Source organism: Rhineura floridana, chromosome 8, assembly GCF_030035675.1.
Source record: "Rhineura floridana isolate rRhiFlo1 chromosome 8, rRhiFlo1.hap2, whole genome shotgun sequence".
Classification (NCBI taxonomy): domain Eukaryota; kingdom Metazoa; phylum Chordata; class Lepidosauria; order Squamata; family Rhineuridae; genus Rhineura; species Rhineura floridana.
In genome coordinates, this window is record NC_084487.1 from 34,865,739 (window position 1) to 34,889,037 (window position 23,299).

Below are 23,299 nucleotides of genomic sequence, written 5' to 3' on the forward strand. Positions count from 1 at the left end.
GAGGGTTAGCAAGGAACTTGTTTTTCAGCTGTATCTGTAATTCCAAAATGCTAATTAAGCAGGATTGTTTATATTTATCTTACATATATATATATATATATATATATATATATATACATATGCATATACACACTTTTCTGATATATGATTTTATTTAACATATCTATAGTGAAAAACTAGAGTTGTAGTTGGAACCTCTGTTAGCCTGTGCTGACTTGGTGGTTTGAAAGGGCAAACAAATGTTACCAAACCAGACCAAATTCAAGTCTTATTTCTGTCCCATAAAACATAACTTTAAAAAGATGTTTAGAGCAATCCAAATCTCCTGATCCTGCCATACTAGAGAAGGCTTGGATGAGATAGGCTGTCCCTCTGTTCAGTCCTGCCCAGCTCTGGGGGGGACTCTTCTGTTATCAAGGAGCACCCCAATGTGAGTGGGTGGAAGCTACAGCTAGCTATGTCCCCACTGGCAGTAGCCAGTGGAAACGCCTGAAATGCGAGGTGGCTGGGCCAGCACACAATCTCGAGCCAGTCCTGCTGCTATCGTGTGATTGCGATGGATCCAGTACAGGCTTCTTCATTGCACAGTCTGGGAGTTGCTATGCTGCTCCATCAAGTCCTGCTGCTGCTGGCTAGGGATTTGGTCTGCAGCCTTAATCAAACACATTAATAGAAAGGTTCAAAATTAGTTTTCCCTCTCTATCCCTTTTTCTCTCTTGTGCTCTCTTAGCTGTGCATGTATGTTCTTTACTGTTGCATTTACGTGATCAAGTTGGCCACACAGCCTGGATGGTATTGCATGTTACACAAAATGTATGTGTAAATGCCAGTTTTTTCCCAATGAATTGTTTCTATGATCCCACCCCATTAGTGCCTGCCTTATAGTTCTTTGTGCCTCTCAATTCTGTAGTTTACTTATGAACATGTGATGTGAAAATACTGCCTCCTGCTTTTATTTCAATTTCATAAGGTTAGAATAAGATTCAGTCCAACAGATTTAATTGGATTGATTAGTTTAAAGGTCATTTCCTCTTTCAACAAGCCTTTTAAGTAGAGACCTTATCCTAGTCTGCATCTGTGTTGGAATTGCTTTTTAATATATTTTTAAACCTTCTTTTTAAAAATGTTTTAAAGCTTTAAAAAAAATGTTTTTAAAGATGTTTTGTTTTAATAAGTTTTTAATGGTTGTTGTGTGTTTATATTTTGAAGTCTGTTTTTATGATGTTTTAAAGTGTTTTTAATGCTTTTGTTTGCTGCCCTGGGCTCCTACTGGGACAAAGGGTGGGATATAAATCAAATCAATAAATAATTTAATATGGCCATCATATTTTAGAGGACATTGCCAGTGTGAATCTCTTGAACAGCTTATTCAAGTGCATATATGGCAGGGGTTCTTAAGCTTTGGTCCATAGATCCCTAGGTGGTCTATGGATGGGCTTCAGGGGGTCAGTGAACTGAGTGCAACTCCCACAATTTCCAGTGCAATAAAGTAATTTGTATTGATTTTATTTATGGGGGTCCATAGCTTTCATCAAACTCTCAAGGGGTCCATAGCCCAAAAAAGGTTAAGAACTATTGATTTGCCTTCCACATTTGTTGTGCTTTGCCGCAAATTCCTCTTAAAGTGCCATGCGAAACACTAGGTGGCATTTACTTCTTCCTATTACTGTGTTGATATTATTGCCTAAATATCTGAAACTTGCACTGCAATAACATATACTTGGTTTTATTTGCAGAACTGCAATTCTATTCACACTTCTGTGTGAGGAGAAGGACATAATAATCCGTCACTAGCATGGTGTCTTTGTGGTTTCTCCATAATAACATTATGCAACCTATTTCCATCTTTAGGCTATTTTTTAAAAATCTCCTTAATAGTATCTGTAAAGAAAGTTTGTTAGAAATTTGAATTTTAGAACACAACATTCTATAGTAAAATGTTGTGAAAGAATGTTCTGAAAACATGATTATTACAAAATGTTTGGAAAAACTGCAGAGGTTTAAGATTTGCAAATTTTTGCTTTTTTTACTTTACCCTTATGAAATATAATATTCCTGTTGTCTATCAGAATTAAAGTGTTGAACTTTGTGAACTTCCTTTATAAATTAGCCAGCTGGCACTTATTCCTAGCAAAACATTTCCTGAGTTCTACCGCAAATGCTCACAATCCTTTCTATGAATAATATGCTGTCACGGTGGGCACCTGATCATGAAAACTGATATCTGGACAGCATTTTTATTTGGATTTGAAATGTTGTTACAATACCAGTATAAACACAGTTAAGCTCTGCAAACTTTTCATCTTGTGAGAAAAGATTTTGAGTGAATTATACTGAAGCTTAAGTAGTAGTTATACTTCAAAGAGTTGTTTTCAAAAAATGATTGGTGGAGGGAAAAACTAAATGCAGGTATCTTTAAGGCTGGAGTCCTGTACTTACCTGAGGATATGTCCTGTTGAACTCACTGAGACTGACCTCTGAGTAGACATCTATAGATTGTATTGTAAATGTGTCTAGTTTGTACTGTGGCTTTCTATGAAACCAGTATGGAAAATGTTGTAGTTATAGCATTTCGTATATAATATATTGACTTTGCAAATTGGAAATCCCAACATATTTTAGTAGTTCAGACACAATGGACCATGATTTCATATGAAGCTAAACATTGGTTTAGTGTGACACACATGAGCAGGAACTACTTTATTTATTTATTACCCGCTGTTCACCCAGAGGTCCCAGAGTTGGTTACAACAACCTTAAAATACAGTGTTAAAAACAATTTAAAAACAACTAGAATCACAAAATAGGGTTAGTTGTAAAAATATATGTCTCAAGTGTCTAAGGCCAGGGTAATGAGGTACATCTTCAGCATTTGTCTAAAGCTATGAAGTGAGGTTGTCAGACACACCTCAGTGGGGAGGGAGTTCCGCAACTTAGAGGCTGCCACAGAGAAAACACTCTCCCGGGCCCCCACCCCACCCCGAGCTTCTGACTGTGATGGACCTATGCCCCTCTGCAGATCTCAACACCTGAAGGGGTCTGTAGGGAAGGAGGCGGTCTTTCAGATATTTCAGACCAAAGTCATTTAGGGCATTAAATACTGACATGAGTACATTGACTTGGGCCTGGAAATGAACTGGCAATCAATACAGCTGTTTTAAAACAGGAGTTACATGACATCTAAAAGCAACCCCAGCCAGTAATCTGGCTGCTGCATTTTGGACCAGATGAAGTTTCTGAATCGTCTTCAAGGGCAGCCCGATATAGAGTGCATTGAAATCATTCAATCTGGCCAAGTCATCTCTGTCCAAAAGGGGCTGAAGCTGGCAAATCAGCTGGAGCTGGAAAAAGGCACTCCTAGCCACTGAGGTCATCTGAGCCTCCAGTGATAGTATTAGATCTAGGAGTGTCCCCAAGCTGTGGACTTGTTTGTTTATTTATTTATTTGATTTATATCCCACCCTTCCTCCCAGCAGGAGCCCAGCACGGCAAACAGAAGTGGTAAAAACACGTTAAAACGTCATAAAAACACACCTTAAAATACATTAAAACAAAACATATTTTTTATTTTTTTTTAATAATTTTTATTCAAATTTTTCAAAAGACAAACAAAACAAAGTCAAAAAACATAACAATACAACAACAAAAAATAAAAATAAAATAGTTGACTTCCGATTTGTCGCAGATCAGCTATAAGTATATAATATACATCAAACCTGTCCCTTAATATATACATACAGGATCACTTTTCTCCATAGGCTATCTTAGTTAATCGTCAAATCCCAATATCATCATTTTATTTTGATCTTTCAACAAAAAGTCTAAGAGAGGCTTCCATTCCTTAAGAAATGTGTCTGTCGATTTTTCTCTAAGTAGACATGTCAATTTATCCATCTCTACTAAGGCCATTAATTTCAATAGCCATTCTTCCGTTGTTGGTGTTGATTCCATTTTCCACTTTTGTGCATATAATAATCTTGCTGCCGTAATCATATATAATATTATTCTTCCGTATTTCTTTTCTATTTGTTTAATCATAAAACCCAATAAAAAAAATTCTGGTTTTGACTGAATATTTATCTTTAGAATTTTTTGCATCATCCTACCTATCTGTGCCCAAAATGATTTTGCCTTTTTACACAGCCACCACATATGATAAAATGATCCTTCTAGTTGTTTACATTTCCAACAAACATTAGAAACATTACTATACATTTTTGACAACTTCTGGAGTCATGTACCAACGGTACATCATTTTATAGAAATTTTCTTTAAGATTATAGCATAATGTAAATCTCAAGCCTTTTTTCCACATATTTTCCCATTGATCCATTTGTATGTTATAACCAAAATTTTTTGCCCACTTTACCATACACTCTTTTACTTGTTCTTCCTCCATATCCATTTTCAGTAAGAGTTTATACATTTTCGCAATTATATTTTCATCATTTGTACACAAACCTATTTCAAAATCAGATTTACTTATTTCAAACCCATACATTTTCTTGTCCATTTTATATCTTTCTAACAATTGTAAATAGGCAAACTGTTGAGAACTATATCCTTCCTTTATCAGTTGTTCTCTCTCTTTCATTATATATTCTCCATGTACATTTTCTAATAGTTCTTGATAAGTTAACCATTTCTCTTTTCCAGCCATTTCTCTTCTGTAAAACGCTTCTTGACTTGAGACACATAATGGTATTTTCGAATAGAACCTTGGTTTATATCTATTCCATATTTTCAACAGAGGACGTCTTATAAAATTATTATTAAAGTCTACATTTACTTTTACTTTGTCATACCATAGATATCCATGCCATCCCCACTTCAGGTTATGGCCCTCCAAATCCAATAGTCTTTTATTCCTCAATGAAATCCATTCCTTTATCCAGACTAAACACCAGGCAGCAAAGTCTCAGATTTGGTAATCCCAGTCCTCCTCTTTCTTTGGCGTCTTGTAGTAATTTAAATTTAACTCTTGGTTTTTTTCCTTGCCATACAAATTTAGAGATATCTTTTTGCCATTGTTTAAAAGGTAAATCAGAGGATATTACAGGTATTGTTTGAAACAAAAACATCATTCTCGGTAATACATTCATTTTTATCACAGATATTCTACCCATTAATGACAATTGTAGTTTATCCCATTTTAGCAGATCTTTCTTAATCTCTGTCCATAATTTTTCTTAATTATTATGAAACAACTTTGAATTTTTATTTGTCATAATGATACCTAAATATTTCAACTTTTTCTCTATTGTAAAATCTGTCTTGTCCATTAACTCTTTCTGTTCCCTTAAAGTTAAATTTTTCACCAACATCTTTGTTTTTTGATTGTTGATCTTAAATCCTGCTATCGGTCCAAATTCTTTTAATTTGTCCATCAATACATTAATTCCTTCCAAAGGGTTTTCTAATACAATTATCAAATCATCAGCAAATGCTCTCAATTTATATTCTTCTTTTTTTATCTTTAATCCCGAGATCCTTTTATCTTGCCTTATATCTCTAAGCAGCACTTCTAAGACCAGAATAAATAGAAGGGGAGATAATGGACATCCCTGTCTTGTACCCTTTTGTATTTCACATGAATCCGTTAAATCTCCGTTAACAATTATCTGAGCCTTCTGAGATGTATAAATCGATCTAATCCATTTTATAAAATTGTCTCCAAAATCCATTTGCTCCAAAACCTGAAACATAAATTTCCAATTCAAATTATCAAATGCTTTCTCAGCATCTAAAAAAATCAAAGCTGCTTGTTTATCATTTCGTTGTTCTAAATATTCCAACACATTCAAGACATTCCTGACGTTGTCACGTAATTGTCTTTTAGGTAAAAACCCCGATTGATCTTCCTGGATAAATTGTTGCAATATTATTTTCATTCTTTCTGCCAAGATCATTGTAAAAATTTTATAGTCATTATTCAATAGAGATATCGGCCGATAATTTTTTTTTAGTTAAATCTTGCTCCTCTTTAGGTATTAATGTTATGTTAGCATTTTTCCAACTATCCGGTATCTTTCCTTCTTGCAAAATAAAATTCATTGTATACTGTAAAGGTAGCAAGAGTTCTTCCTCCAAACATTTATAGTACATTGCAGATAACCCATCTGGTCCTGGCGCCTTTCCTAATTTAATTTTGTTTATAGCTTCAGATATCTCTCTTGACGTGATAGGGCCATTAATAGCTTGTCTCTGAAAGTCTGTAATTTTAGGCAAATTCTGTTTAGATATATACTCGTCTATTTTTTCAGATGGGATTTCCTGACACTTGTACAATGTTGAATAATATTGATGAAAAATCTTTTTGATTTTTACATTATCTGTCAGCATCTCATCTCCTTCTTGTATCTTTAAAATAATATTTTTTTGACGTTCTTTTCTTAATTTATATGCTAACCATTTCCCCGGTTTATCTGCAAATTCAAAAGTCCTTTGTTTAGCAAAATTTAGTTTCCTTTCAATTTCTCTAACTGTCAGCATTGATACTTGATTCTGTAACATTTTAATTTGATTTACAATAGAAACTTTAGTTGGATTCTTTTTCAATTCTTCCTCTTTTTGTTTTATTTCTTCCAAAATTAATTGCATTTTCTGTTTCTTTTTTTTTAATTCAGAGTTAATTTAATAAAATATCCCCTCATAAATGCCTTACTTGTATCCCAAACAATATTTTCATTTGTTCCTTTATGTAAATTATATTCAAAAAACTCTTTTAATTTCTTCTTACATTCTTGTACTACTTTGTCATTCTGTAATAAAGATTCATATAGTCTCCATCTAAATCCAAGATTTTTTTTTTTTAAAGTTAATATCACAGGATTGTGGTCCGAAAAAGTTTTTGGTAATTTATCCATTTTAAAAGTATCTTTCACTAGAATTTTAGACATCCAAATCATATCAATCCTCGAGAATGTTTTATGTCTTTCTGAAAAATAAGTAAATTCCTTTGCATTATCATTTATATATCTCCAGGTATCCACCAATTCTAAATTTTCCATCAGTTCAAAGCAAATCTTCGGTAATTTACCCTGTGTCTCTTTAATATTTTTTTCAGAAAGTCTATCAATTTTTGGTGAGATTACCCCATTCCAATCACCCATGACACACCAATGATCATATGAAAATTCTGACAATTTTTCCATTAGTCCTGTGTAAAAGCTTGTTTTATCTTCATTGGGGGCATAAATACCCACTATCAAAATTTTTATGCCCTGTAAAGTAATTTCAACCCCCACAAATCTACCACTATCATCCAGTAATATCAATTTAGGAAACAATTGTGGGTTAATGTAAAGAACTCCATTTTTTTTTTGATCCAGCCGAAATAAATTCTTCACCCAAATTTTTACAAATCAAATATTTGGAATCTTTCTTCTTAATATGAGTTTCTTGTAAACAAATTATATCCAATTTTAATTTTTTCAAATAATGAAACACTTTCTTTCTCTTCTGCGCCGTGTTGGCTCCATTTATATTCCAAGTTAGATATTTGTAATCCATCTTTAAGCGTGTATTTTAAAATGTGCCTGATGCTCCCTTTAATCCATCATCTTCCTTCCCCTCCTCTGCATGTTCTTGTTGACTTTGTTTCCCAGGAATTATATCCATATCTTTGAGTTTATCTTCTTCCATGTCTTTTGAAGCTTTTCTCAAGAAATCCCTTGCTTTTTGAACAGTATTCAATCGATATTTCTGTTGTCTGAATGTAAAAATCACTCCTTCTGGAACATCCCATCTAAATTGAATTTTGCATTGCTTAAGTTTTTCTGTAAAGAAAGCATATTCTTTTCTCTTACGTAAAAGTCTAATAGGAATTTCTTTCATCACCAGTATTTCCTTACCATCAATTTTAAAGGTATTGTTGAAGTGTTGTTGTAATACCATATCTCTGGTCGTCTTCTTTATAAAGTGAACAAGCACATCTCTTGGAATTTTTTTCATTGTTGCATATCTGGAATTAATTCTATAAACTTTATCTATTTCAAATTTCATCCGATCTTCATTCAAATCCAGAAATTTTACTAAAGCATTAACAATTTTATCTCTGATGTCTTCACCTGTTTCCTCAGGGATTGCACGGAATCTCAAACAATGTTCTTTATTTCTCAATTCAATCACAGCCATGTAGTCCAATTTTTTTTCTAATTCCAGATTTAATATATCTGTTCTATTCTCCAAGATTTGTACCTTTTCTTTAGTATTTTTTGCATCCTCCTTTATTTGCCCAATTGTCCCTTTATTTATTATTTATTTATTTATTTTATTACATTTTTAGACCGCCCTATAGCAATAAGCTCCCAGGGTGGTGTACAGCATAATAAAACAGGTTAAAATACAAAAACACAATAAAACATAATTAAAAATTTTCAATTTTAAATTCAAATTTTTAAATTTTTAAAATTTTTAAAATGCCTGGGCGAAGAGGTAGGTCTTTACCTGGCGCCGAAAAGATAGCAAAGAAGGCGCCAGGCGTATCTCATCAGGGAGGGCGTTCCATAGTTCGGGGGCCACCACTGAGAAGGCCCTAGCTCTAGTTATCGTTCTCCGTGCCTCCCTATGCATTGGGACACGGAGAAGGGCCTTCGACGTCGAGCGCAGCGACCGGGTAGGTACATAGCGGGAGAGGCGTTCCGCCAGGTATTGCGGTCCGATGCCGTTAAGGGCTTTATAGGTAAGAACCAACACTTTAATCTCATCCACTTGTGTTTTAATATAGTCTTTTATATCTATCAATTCAGTTTTCATTTCTTGTTTTATATCACTAATCCCTTCCATTATTTTTTTGAAACATATCTGGGGGTATAGCCCCTTCCTGTGGATCAATTGAACCTCTTCGCTCCTGAGCCTTAGCTGCTTTTCTAGTTGTCATTCTCAAAAGAAGCCTTTAATTTCTGATATTAACCACTGTTCCAAAACCTAGAGGCAGTCTATTTCTTTTTTTTTTCCTCCACCAACAAAAGAGTTAATGTTCCAGGCCTGTTGTTATAGTCCAGCCAGCACAGTTCTTATCTACGTCCAGGAATGCAAAACAATTCTGGTTCACAACACCAAGCGATTAGTAACATATACGAACAGCAGATTCGTCCAAAAAGAAATAATCCAAGGAGAAAAATAGTCCAAAATATATTTCCATCAAATAATAATTACCTCTCATCCGTTTTTAATCTTTAAAACTCCAAATTCAGGCCAGCTTTTTGTCGTAAAAAATATATATATAAATTGTTTACATTTTCTTTCTTCCTTAATTATATTTAAAAGAGAAAAAGTATGACTCACCCAGATTTCTCAGTTGCTGATTCGTAAACAAATCCTTTTTATTGTAGTAATTTAAGCCAAATGATAAGATTTAGACAGAAGGAGGCTCGCTGGTTAAGAACGTTTTTAAGAACAAAAAAACGCTTCGCTTTTTTTCAGTACAGCTTGCTGGAAGTCCTGACTCCGTCTTCAGCCGATCGGTATGCCTTCTTATCTCAGGGAATTCCTGATCAATTCCAGCAGCCGACAGCTCAACGAAGTCCTGTGGAAAATCTGATCGGTTCACCTATACCTTGGAGAACATTTAAGCCAGTCAAAGTTTCCTCTTGGCTGGCTTTTAAACTGAAAAAAGCTTCCTCTGAGGCAGAGATCTCTCAGAGACAATCACCAGCTGAGCACTCACTTCCGGGAAGTCCTAAAAACATCTTTTTTAAAAGGGTTAAAAATGTTATTAAAGAAATATTAACAAGCAATTCTAACGCACGCTGGGATAGGTCTCAATATAAAAGGCTTGTTGAAAGAGGAAAGTCTTCAAAAGGCACTGAAAAGATAGCAGAGGTGGCGCCTGCCTAATATTCAAGGTGAGGGAATTCTAAAGGGTAGATGCCGCCACACTAAAGGTCCATTTCCTATATTGTGCAGAACGAACCTCCTGATAAGATGGTATCTGCAGGAGGCCCTCACCTGCAGAGTGCAGTGATTGACCGAGTATATAAGGGGTAAGATGGTCTTTCAGGTATCCTGGTCCTGAGCTGTATAGGGCTTTGTACACCAAAACTAGAACCTTGAACTTGGCCCTGTAGCATATGGGCAGCCAGTGGAATTCTTTCAGCAGCGGGGTGATATGTTGGCAATACCCTGTCCCAGTGAGCAGTCTCGCTGCTGCATTTTGCACCAGCTGCAACTTCTGGACAAACTTCAAGGGCAGCCCCACATAGAGCACATTACAGTAATCCAGCCTGAGGTTACCAGTGCGTGGACAACAGTGGTCAGGCTATCCCGGTCCAGAAACTGCTGCAGCTCTCTTATCAGCTGAAGCTGGTAAAAGGCACTCCTAGCCACAGAGGTCACCTGGGCCTCTAGCAACAAAGATAGATCTAGGAGCACCCAGACTATGCACCTGGTCTTTCAGAGGGAGTAAAACCCTATCCAAAGCAGGCAACTGGCCAATTATCCGAACTCGGGAACCACCAAGCCACAGCACCTCCATCTTGCTAGGATTCAGACTCAGTTTATTGGCCCTCATCCAGCCCACCACCGAGTCCAGGCAGCGGTCCAGGGCTTGCATGGCCTCTCCCGATTCAGATGTTATGGAGAAATAGAGCTGGGTATCATCAGCATACTGGTGACACCTCACCCCAAAGCTCCGGATGACTGCTCCCAAGGGCTTCATATAGATGTTAAACAGCAAGGGGGACAAGATGGTACCCTGTGGCACCCCACAGTACAACTGCCAGGGGACCGAAACACAGTCACCCAATGCTATTCTCTGAGAGCAACCCTGGATATAGGATCGGAACCACTGTAAAACAGTGCCTTCAATACCCATCTCACCAAGTTGGCCCAGAAGGATACCGTGGTCAATGATATCAAAAGCTGCTGAGAGATCAAGTAAGAATAACAGGGTCACACTCCCCCTGTCCTTCTCCTGATAAAGGTCATCCATCAGGGCGACCAAGGCTGATTCAGTCCCATAATCAGGCCTGAACTCAGACTGGGATGGGTCAAGATAATCTGTTTCATCCAAGAGTACTTGCAATTGCTGCACCACAACCCTCTCAATCACCTTCCCTAAAAAGGGGGTATTTGCAACTCGTCAGTGGTTGTCACAAACCAATGGGTCCAGGGTGGGCTTTTTCAGGAGTGGTCGGATCACTGTTTCTTTCAGGGTGGCTGGAACCACTCCCTCCCGCAATGATGCATTGACCACACCCTGGATCCACTTGGTCAGACCCCCTCAGCAAGCTTTAATAAGCCAAGAAGGGCAAGGGTCGAGAGGACACGTTGCTTCTAGGGCAGTGCAACTCCATCCAGAACAGGCCATCTTCCCATCACCTGGATGTGAGAGCACTGCACACATCTGTCTTCTCAGGATTCAGTCTCAATTTATTGGCCCACATCCAGCCCATTCGCAGACAGCCTCAGTCTCATGCTGCCCCCTCCTCCATGGAGCTGTGAGTTCAGAAGCTTCCATTTGTGCTTAACAGCTTCCCATGTCATCTGAACCTCTAACTGTGGTTTAACAGCTTCAGAAACAACAGACTAGCATTGAATACCACCCAGTCCTACTCAGAGTAGACCTATTGTAGTTAATAGTCATGACTAACTTGGATTCATTTACTTCACTGGGTCAATCTGGGTAAGACTTCGTTGAATATAATCCTCTGAATGTGGTTAATTTGAAACTAACCATAGTTAATGTTAACCACAATTTGTTGGTTCAGCTGACGTGACAAAGCTGCCATTAAGCAAAGGGGAAGTGACAAATTTTGTACTCTTCCTTCTCCTTGCATAGAGGGATCATGTGAGCCAGAGTCTCACTGTAGCTTATGTCTGCTTATGCATACCGTGGTATAGCGTGACATATGAACATGGGAAAAGGGCTGGATTTGGATGAAGTACTATTGAAATCAATGCAGCATAATTCATGATTAGCTCATTCGAAAACATTTCAATTGGACGTAAGTTCAGCTTTAGTGTGAATCCAATCCATCAAGCATATTTGCCTTAATGCCAGTGTCCATGGAATGGCCTGGTGGCACTTGATGCAGCCATCTTGCTGAACATAAGCAGGTCTTTTAAAGGTTTTCAGTTTTTAAAAAATAGTTTTTAAGTGTTTTAAACATGTTTCTATTATATGTACTGTTTTACTACCTTGTTTGCTGCCTCGGGCTCCTTTGGGAGGAAGGGCAGGGTACAAATTTAATAAATAAATTAAGGGTGCTCAATGCTTAGGTGGAATACCAGATTTTGGAAACTCTATGTAGAGTGCCTTTTGTTCCAAGGAAGAGAGGCAGGGGTATAAATACTGAAATGAGGAGAGAGCTGAATGAATGAAAAGTGGGGGAAGTAGATAAGCCCAGAAGTGGCAGTAGGAAAATGGAGCTTAAAATATGTCTCATGGCAGTAGGTCACATGATAATTTTGATATGTAGCTATTACAGCTTAGAAACAGTGGGCAATCCATGCAAATATATTTTCTCCTGTATAACTTTTACCTGTTCTTGTTGCAGTTTGTACATCACCTTGAGATGTGTGGAAGGCGATTAACAAATAAATAAATACCACTATGTGATTAATTTTCACTTTTCAGCATAGTATCACTTTGTTAGACTAGTTTATATCTTGTTTGTCTGCAATTCCGATTCCAAGTAAGTAACCAGATTTCTCCCACCCACCCTCCTCTTAAATTATAGCACTATGGAGATTTTAAAGCATCTCTTAGTGAAGTGGTATTACATTGGAATTACCTAGTACCTGACAAGCTGGGGATATTACAGAAAAATGTGGAAGGTCCTGAAAACTATGCTGACATCACAGGTGCTTATGCTCGCTTTTTAAAACGCTGCAATATGATGGATCTTATAGATGTCTATCAGAAATGTGGGGCACTCGAACTGGAAAATGAATCTATTTCCTCTGTAAGTATTTTAATTATTTATTTGAATAAAACAGACTTGTAAATCTCCACTTACCTCGTAGCCTATAGTAAGTAAAAATGGCCTCCAGGTCATTAAGCACAAATTTTCTTTGTCGCTTTATTTGAGGCTGTTATTCCACAAAAATGGTTAGCACACATGTGGGTTGGTAAACATTTTGTGGGCTTACTCAAAAGACTGAAATAAAATATTTCCAAGAAAGTGATGTAGATGGAGCTAAATTAGCTACAGAGTAATCCTGCAATCCATGCCAAAGCCACATATTAGCCATATATACTACTTTAGTTTTTGTGCTGAATTTTTGTAAGGTTAAAAGCTATGTGGGTTATGAAATGAAATAATCCTCTCTTAATGTGTCTGGCACAACACTATGGAAATGATGCTCTTTAATGTCAGAATAACTTGGTTAAATTCCAGGGATGCAGTTGCTTTAATTGGAAACATTATGAAGACAAACTGCTGTGGTACTTTCCTCATCACATGCTCATTATTTAAAGTTGCTGCCTATTAAAAACCTATGTGAAGCTGCCTTGCATGTTTTGATTCTTGACTCATTTTGTAATTTTATTTCTCCATCTTTCAAATGCCTGTAAACTTCTGGTTCACTTAATCAACTTTTAAAAAATTAGTACTAAAACTTGTGTCTAAAGGGATTTAAGTCTGCTCTGACCTTACTTGTGCCCACATTCGGATACCTCCTATCCACTTTCTTTACACGATGCTTAATCTTATACACAACTATCATACATATTACTGTGGACAGTGTGAAGAAAATAGAAAGAGAAAAGAAGCATCCTGAGGGATCCCTACAGTAATAGTTAATCCAGCATGCTCTACAATGACTAATTTAAGCCAGGCTGTGCCCACTTGGTTACATAGGCTTTCCTTTTCTGCTTGGGATGTTTGCAAACCTTGTCCTGGGTACTCAAGGATCAGAACAGCTTCCATAATCTGTTTCTTGTAAAGAATGTTAGCAGGATGACTAGTTATGGTTCTGAAATCTCTTCTTGTTTCCCAAGGAACAACTGTTAGAATTTCTTATTGGTACAGCAGATCTAGCCATTGAGAATCATTCAATTCATATTACCCCCTCAACACCGACTAACAGAATAAGCCAGGATGATGAAGAGGTAAATTGTGTGACTTTTGTCCTATATCCTAACTAACATAGCATTTCTTATAAGTGATGGCTATTGTATTAGGCTGCATCTCTTTATTTTGATACTGATTGCCAGGCCTGTTGGTTATTACATACAGAAACCACAATTTTGGATTCTGATATTGAACTTGAGCTGAATCTCTGTTTGCATGTAAAGAAGAAAGCCGGTATCCTGGTCAGTGGAAATATGTTCCTGAACATGTAGATAGCATTGTATTAAGGCTCTAAGATTCAGAATCCTTTCTTGGCCTCTATTATTATTTCTGCGATTTATTTATCGCCCATCTGGCTGGAAACCAAGCCACTCTGAGCGATGTACAAAGTCATAATATATAAGTATCACAACATCAAAACAGCAATAAAACTAAAACAACAGGTAAAGGTTACTACAATAAAGTTCAATAAAGCTTCTGGCCCGTATAGTCCACAAGGTGCGTCATTTGCGAAACCGAAATAGTCATGTTTACTTGTCTATATATGCCTGCTGCCTCTCAATTACTCAAACCTTGTTTTGAAAATAATATGACTATGGAAAGCTTGATCCAAAGTCCAAAAGTCAAAGAAAATATATTTGGGGTCTTTACTGGGATTTGAATGGTGAACAGTTAGTGATAAAATAGTTTCAGTATGGAAGCTCTAGATATCAGACTAGAAAGAAAAAGGGAAATGTCACGAGTAATTTAAATTTTTAAAAATATATTTAAATATCAATTTTAATCAATATTTGTTTACTTCATTCCTTACCCAGTTTTTCAAACTGGAGATTAGTGATTTGAAAGCTAGTATAGTATTTTTGCTTTCTTACGTATGAGTTTCCTAATGTATTGCTAAATTGTGTTTTCATGAAGCAAATAATTTAGAAGAAACTAATGGAATTGTTTTATATAGCTGCCATTGATGGTGAAGAAAATTCTGTGTGCGTATTTAAGATTATTGGTTAATTCCAAGAATGATCTGGCCTTCGCTTACATTTTGAATGTTCCTGACAGAGGACTTGGAAGGGAAGCTTTCACTGACCTAAAACATGCTGCACAGGAAAGACAAATGTCCATATTCCTGGTATGTATGACAAATCAAAGTATTTTTTTCTGATGGCTTTGAGGAGATGCAAAGAAACCATGACAGCACTCTTTAGGAACTCGATTGGGATTTCCAGCTGGAACAAATTTCGTACAAGAGGGCTATTTTAGTGAAGAACTGATTGTATGAGATATGAAGGTACACTGTTTTTATATATACTCTTCATCTTAAGGCTGCAGTTCCAAGCCCAGTTTCTTGGGAGTAAGCCCTACTGATCTCAAAGGGATTTACGTCAAATTGGCCAGAGAAACGTGCACTATATCTATGCTTTGTAGCACAGTTGACCTTTCAGCAGCTCTTTCTGTTGTATAGCAAGCCACTTCTAGAATTTGAGAATTTCTTAATTCAGTGTCATACTGATTAGTACTGCTGTTTGTAGATGAGGTGGGTGGGGAGATCTGTGGGGAGTGTGCTGGGATGCACTTAAGGAAATCTGTATTGTTGCCGACACAGAAGAAACTTGAAGAAACTGGCAGAAGCTATTTCCAAATCCACTCAGGAGTCTAGGACCACCCACTAATCAGAGCCCTACACATGCTGAGATTTGGCATAGCTACCTGTGTTAGAAAATGTCTATCCTGTGCACTGGTTTTTTCCATTGGGCTTGCAGGGTATTTCTTTTAGGAAATTGTAATGTATACATCACTTTGGGCTGAGCCTGTTACCTTATGATTCAACCTTAGAAACATTTAGATGGCAGATTTTTATACTGCTGGACCCAGACCAAACTGAAAGTATAAGAAATAGTGTTGTGGTTGGGGGGAAGAACAAAGTTGTCTGGATGTTTGTGTAACAGTCGTGGGGCATACATTTGTACTATGTTATCCATGCTGTCTATGTGAATCCTCCAGTAGCACTAGTGAAGATTGGCATAGTCCCTGTGAGGATTGTGGGTGTCATGCACTGAGTCAGTGCATTCAACACTGAAAAAGTCTCTGACTGAAAGCATTTTAAGATGCTAGCTTCTCAGGAAAACATATCTGTATGTTTTTCGTGGTGCCAGAGGGCAGCAAATCAAAATAACATGATAATGGCCTACATTGAATACCCATTTGAATTTGAAGGTCCCTAGAGCAATAAAGTGGTGCTAAGAAGAAGCAATCATGGAAAAAAAGTTTCCTAAGTTATGTGAAATGGGTATTACTCAGACATATTTTTGCCAGTTAGAGCTATAGGAAATCATTCATACTAGAGCCCTGCACAGTGTATTTAGTGTTTTGGTTTAAAACTTTTAATTTTTTTCAGGGCAGAGCTGGGAATAGGGTTGATGTACCATAGTCAAGTATTGGGGTTGTTATGATGGAAGAATTGTGAACGATTAATTATTTCAATTCCTAAAGTTTTATTAACTGGTGTTTTATGAAGTATGGGCTTGGACTATGTTCTTCAGTTACTCTTGTGTGGTTACCAAAGAAAGGAATGGATAAAACATGTTCCTCTTTGGGCATCATTGTTCTGAAGAAAGAATAATGACAAAACATTTTCCACTGAGTAGTCAAGATCCTATGCAACACACCTAACCCACAGTGAACATTGGCAAAATACAGATTGTCCCTTCTAGAACTATTCTACAGGATTTGGTTGTTAAAAATCTAACCCCCCCTTTATTTTAATTATACAATATGTAGATGAAAACGAGTGTTCTCACCTTAACCCAGCAGATTCTGTTGTACTGGTTAACTGGTGTTTTTTTTCTTTTTGGCCAAAGGATTAATATAAGATTTGGGTTAGGCATAGTTACTATCCCAAGTCCCATTGACACAAACGCTCCTCGCACACATGCCACCTCTGCATTGGCAACTAATGGGTGAGAATTTTGACCCATAAGCGTCCTGTTGCTGCTACCTGCTTTCATAGGCACAATTTTAACTGAATTCTGCATAAAACAGCCATTGTTTACATGTAATGTGGTTAATGGGGAGATCAATTTTTTGTTACTATGCAGGTACAATCCCTCTGACTTGTACGCTGCTCAAGACCAAACACTGGTTTGAGCAATCAATATTCTCGAACCTTCCAAAAATGTTTAGTTCTGCTTTGAAATAGCATCCAGGTAACATGATTAGAACAAACTTGTCTGTGTTACAAGCACATAGGGATGTTACCTTTGATTTTAATGAATCCCATGGGCTTTTATCTGATGCTATGAATCATCCTGCTGTTTGCGGGAATATGCAGTGTTTATGTGTGGTGTATCGTTACTAGGAGAGTGTTTGCAGTATTATTTTACTTAGGTAAATGATGTGTCTTATTAGATGGCAACATCTTTTATCCGAACCATAGAACTTGGAGGAAAAGGTTATGCTCCTTCGCCAGCTGATCCTTTGAGAACCCATGTGAAGGGACTTTCACTTTTGGTTCACTTCATTGATAAACTGGAAGAAATTGTTGGTGAAGTCTTGGATCCTAGGTAATAATTTTCTTGTGCTTATACATGTGTGCATGCTGTGGTATTCATTCATATTTAAAATGCATCTTCATTAAAAACAAAACCAGCAGGTTTTATTAATACATACATTAACTACATTGGAAGAGGGTTTTCTATCCTTGTAAGCCAGTCAGTGTGAAGACCGAACCTATTCAGCCTTTCCTTAATAACACAATTAAGGTAAAGCAGAGTGGGCAAGAAAGATTATTTGAAAAAAGCGTAAACATAGTAGGACTTGGAGTAAGCCCCATCAAACTCAATAGAATAGTGAGTTGTTTACTTAGGACACAGCAATCCTATACTTTTCTATGCAGAAATAAGATCCATTGAGATCAGAGGTGCCTGCTCTCATGCAAGTAGGTATAGAATTGGAGCCTCGACCCCTCCCTTGCTTTTTGCACTCTTGAGTTGGTTTGCACAACACCCTAAGCTGTAGCTTAGCACAGGAGTAAGAAACTAGACCCATATTATTTCTCATGGGAGAGAATACCAGCCATTCGCATATATGGGGGAAGCAGAGCTATGTTCTTGGGCCCACCGTTAATATATTAGCTAAATCTACCTCTGCGGATGCTAGGCAAAAAATGTTCTTATGTAACACTCAAGCAGTCAGTGGCCACATTTGCCCAACATAGGAAGTCATAAACCATGGCTTAACTGCACAAGCAAATTGTGCACACATTATTCCATGATTCTTGATATAGTGTTGAATCCAAACCAAGAATCATGGCTGGTTTTGCTCACTCATGATTGGTAAACTACAAACAAACCTTGACTACAGATCATAATTTTTGGGGAACAAGACAAACCATAATCTTTGGTTCAGACATAATAAGCCAAGGGTTGTGGTCTGTTTCCTCCCAGCATGAGCAGGGAGGAGACAAACAGTCCTGATAAGTGCATTAAGCATAGAGTTCGCCAACCTGTTGCTTGCAGGTGCCATGGTGCCCATGAAAGCATTCAGTTGTGCCCCCAGTGGGTAGCTCACAATCTGTGCTTTGCTTTTTTTTAACTAAATCTCTGGGCCACCTGGAAAGAACATTATGAAGCAAAATGTGCAGGTACATCTTTTTTTGTGAAATGAGCCAGCCTGGCTGCTCCTTCCTGTTAGTGTTATTAGCCAATGAAGTTAGGGGAAAGTGATAAGTGAGTTGTCTGGACACAAGATGGCAGCCTGGGTTTTGGTTTAGAGTTGGTGTTGGGGGGAAAACGGGGTTCTTGTGCCTTTAACAGCTGTCTAGCAGGCAGAAATTCTATAGGTCAAGCATTTTCTCCTTTGGAAATACAATGATAGGAAAAACTTCACCATGACTACTCTGTAGTTTTGTGTTATGCCACACCCTCCATGGCAGCCATTTTGTGACTGGTGCCCCCAGCATTCTCTCAATTTGAAATGTGTGCTCTGGTCCAAAAAGGCTGATCACCCCTGCACTAGCAGAATGATAGCACTGAATACTTCCCATATTCTATAAAAATATGCTAGTTGCAGAATGTGAAAGAAGTATCTATCAATATTTTAAAGGTTAGATTTTTCATATGCTGCTTCCGATAAATTTGTGTATGTAACCTCAGGGCTGCATTTGGAAACTTCTCAGTTTTCAGTTCTAAAATAATCAGTAAAAAACCCCATAGGTTCTCATACTTACTAAGGTCAATTTGCCATAGGCTATGTCTTTCTATTGTACACAGTATAATATAATACATTATACTTTTCATAAATTACAACTTGTATGTATTTTTTGCAATCGCCATGACAGGAAAAAAAATTAAATACTGATTCTGCTTTAATATGATTTTGATATGTCTTCCTGTTCTTGGAACTGGCATTGGGGAAAATGTTTTCTGTTTTATCAGAGTTTTGAATGCTGTCCCTATCCTTGACAGCCTGTACTGTCCCTGCCCCCAGATCCCAGAGATAGTACATACTATAAAATCAACCTGTATTAAGATTTTTATGCCACCAATACCTTGTTTACTATAGGAGCAGACTTTGAGTATTATGTAATTTCAGCCACTTAACACTATCATTATTCACTCTGAAGTCTAGAAAGTAGCATAACAGCAGCCCTGCAGTGTTATCCATCACATTCATCCTCACATTGAAGGTTGGACTGAGTGAGCAGTATTCAACAGTTCTGCACTGTAGTTCAGTTATTCCCCCTTGTAGGCTGAGGGACTGTATTGAGAGAATAGCTTGTGGTGGGCCTGCACTCTACTTCTTGGTCAGCAAAAGAGTGGAGTAAACAGAAAAGCATTAAGTCCTCTTGTTCAGAAGGCAATTCACACAGTGGAAATCTGTGGCCCCAAAGAAGTGGGGGAAACCCTGGGGACAGAGAGAATGGTGCAGCCTTCAGGAGACTACACGAACCCTCTGCCCTGGCCATCTGGGTCAGAACAGCCAACTCTGATCTTGGCCAGAGTATCGGTCCTATGGGCCAGGATCCTCCTCTTCTCAGAAGTGCCAGCCTAGGCTCAACCCTTGAGGGAGGGTTTAAACAAACTGGCCAACGTGGCCGAGTTCATGGCCAACATCTCCATGGACTGTGTCTAATTTTCTACCAGAGGTGTTGGGCATGGTTACACCACCCAATTTGTGGCTAAAGGATTGGGATATGAACCAGCAGTCTAAGGGTCATATCTTTGTTAACTCCATTCACAGGGGCAAAAGCTATTTAGGAAAGGTCTTGATCCTGTTCTGGTGGAGACTATAAAAAAGCCACTTCCTTTGCTCCCCCAAAAGGATGAATAAAAATCCAAAAGGAGGTCTCATCACTCCTTTCATCCCAGGGGCTACCCCTCCATGTTTCAAGCTGTCTGATCCTTTTGTGGCTCTTGGAACACCCCTTGCTCCCAGGTCCTCTAGACAGCATAAGACTGGCAAGGGCCACCACGAGCATCCCTCTGTGTGATCCCAGGGTGGTCCTAGTGAGGGACAAGTTTCATCATTTCATCAGTCTGAAGTGACATCATGGTGCACCTGTGGGTGCTGAAAACAATCAAACTGAGCTGTGCCCTGGCATTCCATTCCCAGGGACAAATTCCTGGTCTTGTGCAAACTGGAGGAGCACCAGAGGAGATTAGCAGCTATCCAGCACCTTTATAAGGGCCATAGAGCACACACATATACCATGATCTGCTGATCAGGGTGCTGTCCAAGGCCAGAGCATCCAGTGCTATCACCTCAATCCTGGAGGAACATGGCTTTGTGATAAACCAATTGAAGAGCTTTCTTGTCCCAGTTCAGAGGATCCAGCACTTGGGGGTAGTAATCAACATGGTCAAGGTGAAAATATTCTTGTCCCAGGAATGAGTTGACAAACTTCTAGATGAAACAAAGAAGGCCCTGACCTCAATTCACCCATCTGATGGGCCTGGCACACCTACAGGGGTCCATGGCTGTGGCAATCAACTCCATCTCCTGGGCAAGATTCCTTTTCCAACAACTGCAGTAGCTGCTTCTTCCCCTCCAGGAGCAGATCACAAGGAAGGTGGACCACCTAGTACCAGTTCCCAGGCCACCTCCCTGTTGCTACTGTTATGTGTCCATATGCCCATTCCCTCAGAGAAGTGTCTTGTATACAGGACACCATGGATGCCAGCCTGATTGGGGGGGGCAGGAAAAAAGGAATGGAGAAGAATAACAAGGCCCACCAGTGACTGGAGTTGAGAGCAATCCCTCTTCCCATACTGGAGTACTACAAATTGGCAGAGTGGAAGCATGTTCTGATCTGAACAAATAATGTGGCTGTGAAGGCCCATGTGAATCAATGGGGAGAGGCATGATCCAGAGCCCTACAGGAAGACTCTCCTTTTCAACTGTGCCAACAAATTTGCTGTCCATTCCAGAGAACATGTGAGGGGATCTAAACACCCAGTGAAGAGGGTGAGCTGAGAGGAACTCGACCAGGGAAGGGGATTCTGCTCTTGGAGGCATTTTGTGCCATTGTGAAGAGCTGAGGGGTGCCTTTTCTTGTATGCTCCACATTCTGCTGACCAGAAGTCCAACTTTCTGATGGTTAATATTGAAGGTCAGAGGTGTGTCTGAAGCTAGTTTAGATTTAATTAATGTGGCACAAGTGAAAGCAGGAATTGAAGTAGCCCCAAATCTTAACTGCTTGGCTTTTTTGTACAGATTAAATTATTCATGCAATGTATAAGGAGCACATTGAATAGTTTGGGCAACTTAATAAAACCAGGCTCAGGCTCTGGCTACAATCCTTTCACAGTTATTCAGGAGCAGATCCTGTTGAACTCAGTTGGATTTACTTTTGAGTAAACATGGGTAGGATCAGATTTGAATAGCAGTCTGTTTATACTGTACTTTAATGCAAAATGAAGTAAACCATGGCATGCTGTCTTAAAACTAATCCCCATATGCAGTAGATCAGCACTTTGTCTTGGCCTCCTCGCATGAAAAATGAATGAAGTTTTCCTTTCATTGCTCCAGCTAGAGTTGTGTATCTGATGGGGCATGGGAACATTTTTCCTGGAAATGAACAATGTGGGAAGAAAGATTAAAAAAGCATTGGGATATTAGCTGTTGGAGCAGCAATGTTAGGTAGAGACAAACACACTGATCTTAGTTTTACTGAGTTTTGTGCTGCCAAAATGAGGCTATTGCTTAAATTGTCCTCTTTGTAGAACTAACCAATCAAACTAGGTGTGATCCTGGCCATGACAGCCAGATTGCTTTTCATGTGAAATTGGTTTGTAACCCTCGCATTAATCAAAAGACTGTTGTAGGTTTCTATACTTATGACGAGCAGAAGTTTTAATTATGATGATCCCTTACAGGAATATAGGTAGCAATGTTTGTGTAGGGGGAGGTCCCCGCGGTTTAAGGTACTGTAGGTTGTTACTACTCAGACCTTACTCTTAAGAACTTCTTGATCTGAAATCATGCTAGTGAAAATCCATGCTAGATAGAAACATTGCAGGGACCCACTCTAAACCATCCCATCTGTCTTCATGTTATATACAGTTTGGAGAGTGAGAAAATGAGGTCTTCTGAAAGATCACATGACCTAGAAAGCAGAAATTAGGAACATACTAGCTGAAGGCACCCAGGTTACTACTGAAAGTCTTAAAGACACCCACTTACATATCTCTTCCTTGAAAGGGAAATGGATTATAAAATAGAGAAGGTACTTTCACGCAGCTGAAAGTTGAGATGGTGGTGTATATGTACCCTCAAATAATTACTAGTAAATGGTGAAAATGGAAATATTTTGCACCTAATGCTACAAAATTGCACATGATGGGACAAAGTGCTGGGCTCCTAGAGTTTGTTTACCCTTTCATACACTAGAATCAGACTTGGATTCCCTGAACATGCAACTAAACTCACAGAATAGAAGCTTAATTTCTAAGTATGCTGGCTAAAGGTCTGTCAAGTTTAACAGGTGGGGGACAGAAGGATGGAAAGTTTGCATTCCCTCGTTCTACCTGAATGTGAGAATTGCCATTGGGATGGTGATTAAACCTATTTCCTTTGCTCAGTGATTCCAGCAATTAAGAATTGAGCTCATGCTATTTGAATAGCTCCAGCTAGATTTGTTTTCTGTTGTATGTGTGATGGAATGTTGAGAACTGACTTGTATAACCTACAGGGGTCCATGGCTGTGGCAATCAACTCCACCCTCCAATATTATCCTGACTCTCCAGAGAGGCTGCCATCAATCTTACAGCCTCTTGCATCAGCTCCTG

The 23,299-nt window shown here is 38.4% G+C and overlaps 1 protein-coding gene across 4 annotated transcripts in view; it reads left to right on the forward strand.

The window, feature by feature from the left end:
• Positions 1-23,299, forward strand: part of PARPBP (PARP1 binding protein) — a 53,309-nt gene that overhangs the window by 6,283 nt on the left and 23,727 nt on the right. For all 4 annotated transcript variants that reach the window (XM_061638862.1, XM_061638864.1, XM_061638865.1 and 1 more), the window contains 4 exons: positions 12,684-12,908; positions 13,946-14,056; positions 14,974-15,144; positions 17,421-17,575. In XM_061638862.1, the coding sequence (XP_061494846.1) occupies positions 12,684-12,908; positions 13,946-14,056; positions 14,974-15,144; positions 17,421-17,575 (662 nt within the window). The remainder of the gene's footprint in view (positions 1-12,683; positions 12,909-13,945; positions 14,057-14,973; positions 15,145-17,420; positions 17,576-23,299) is intronic.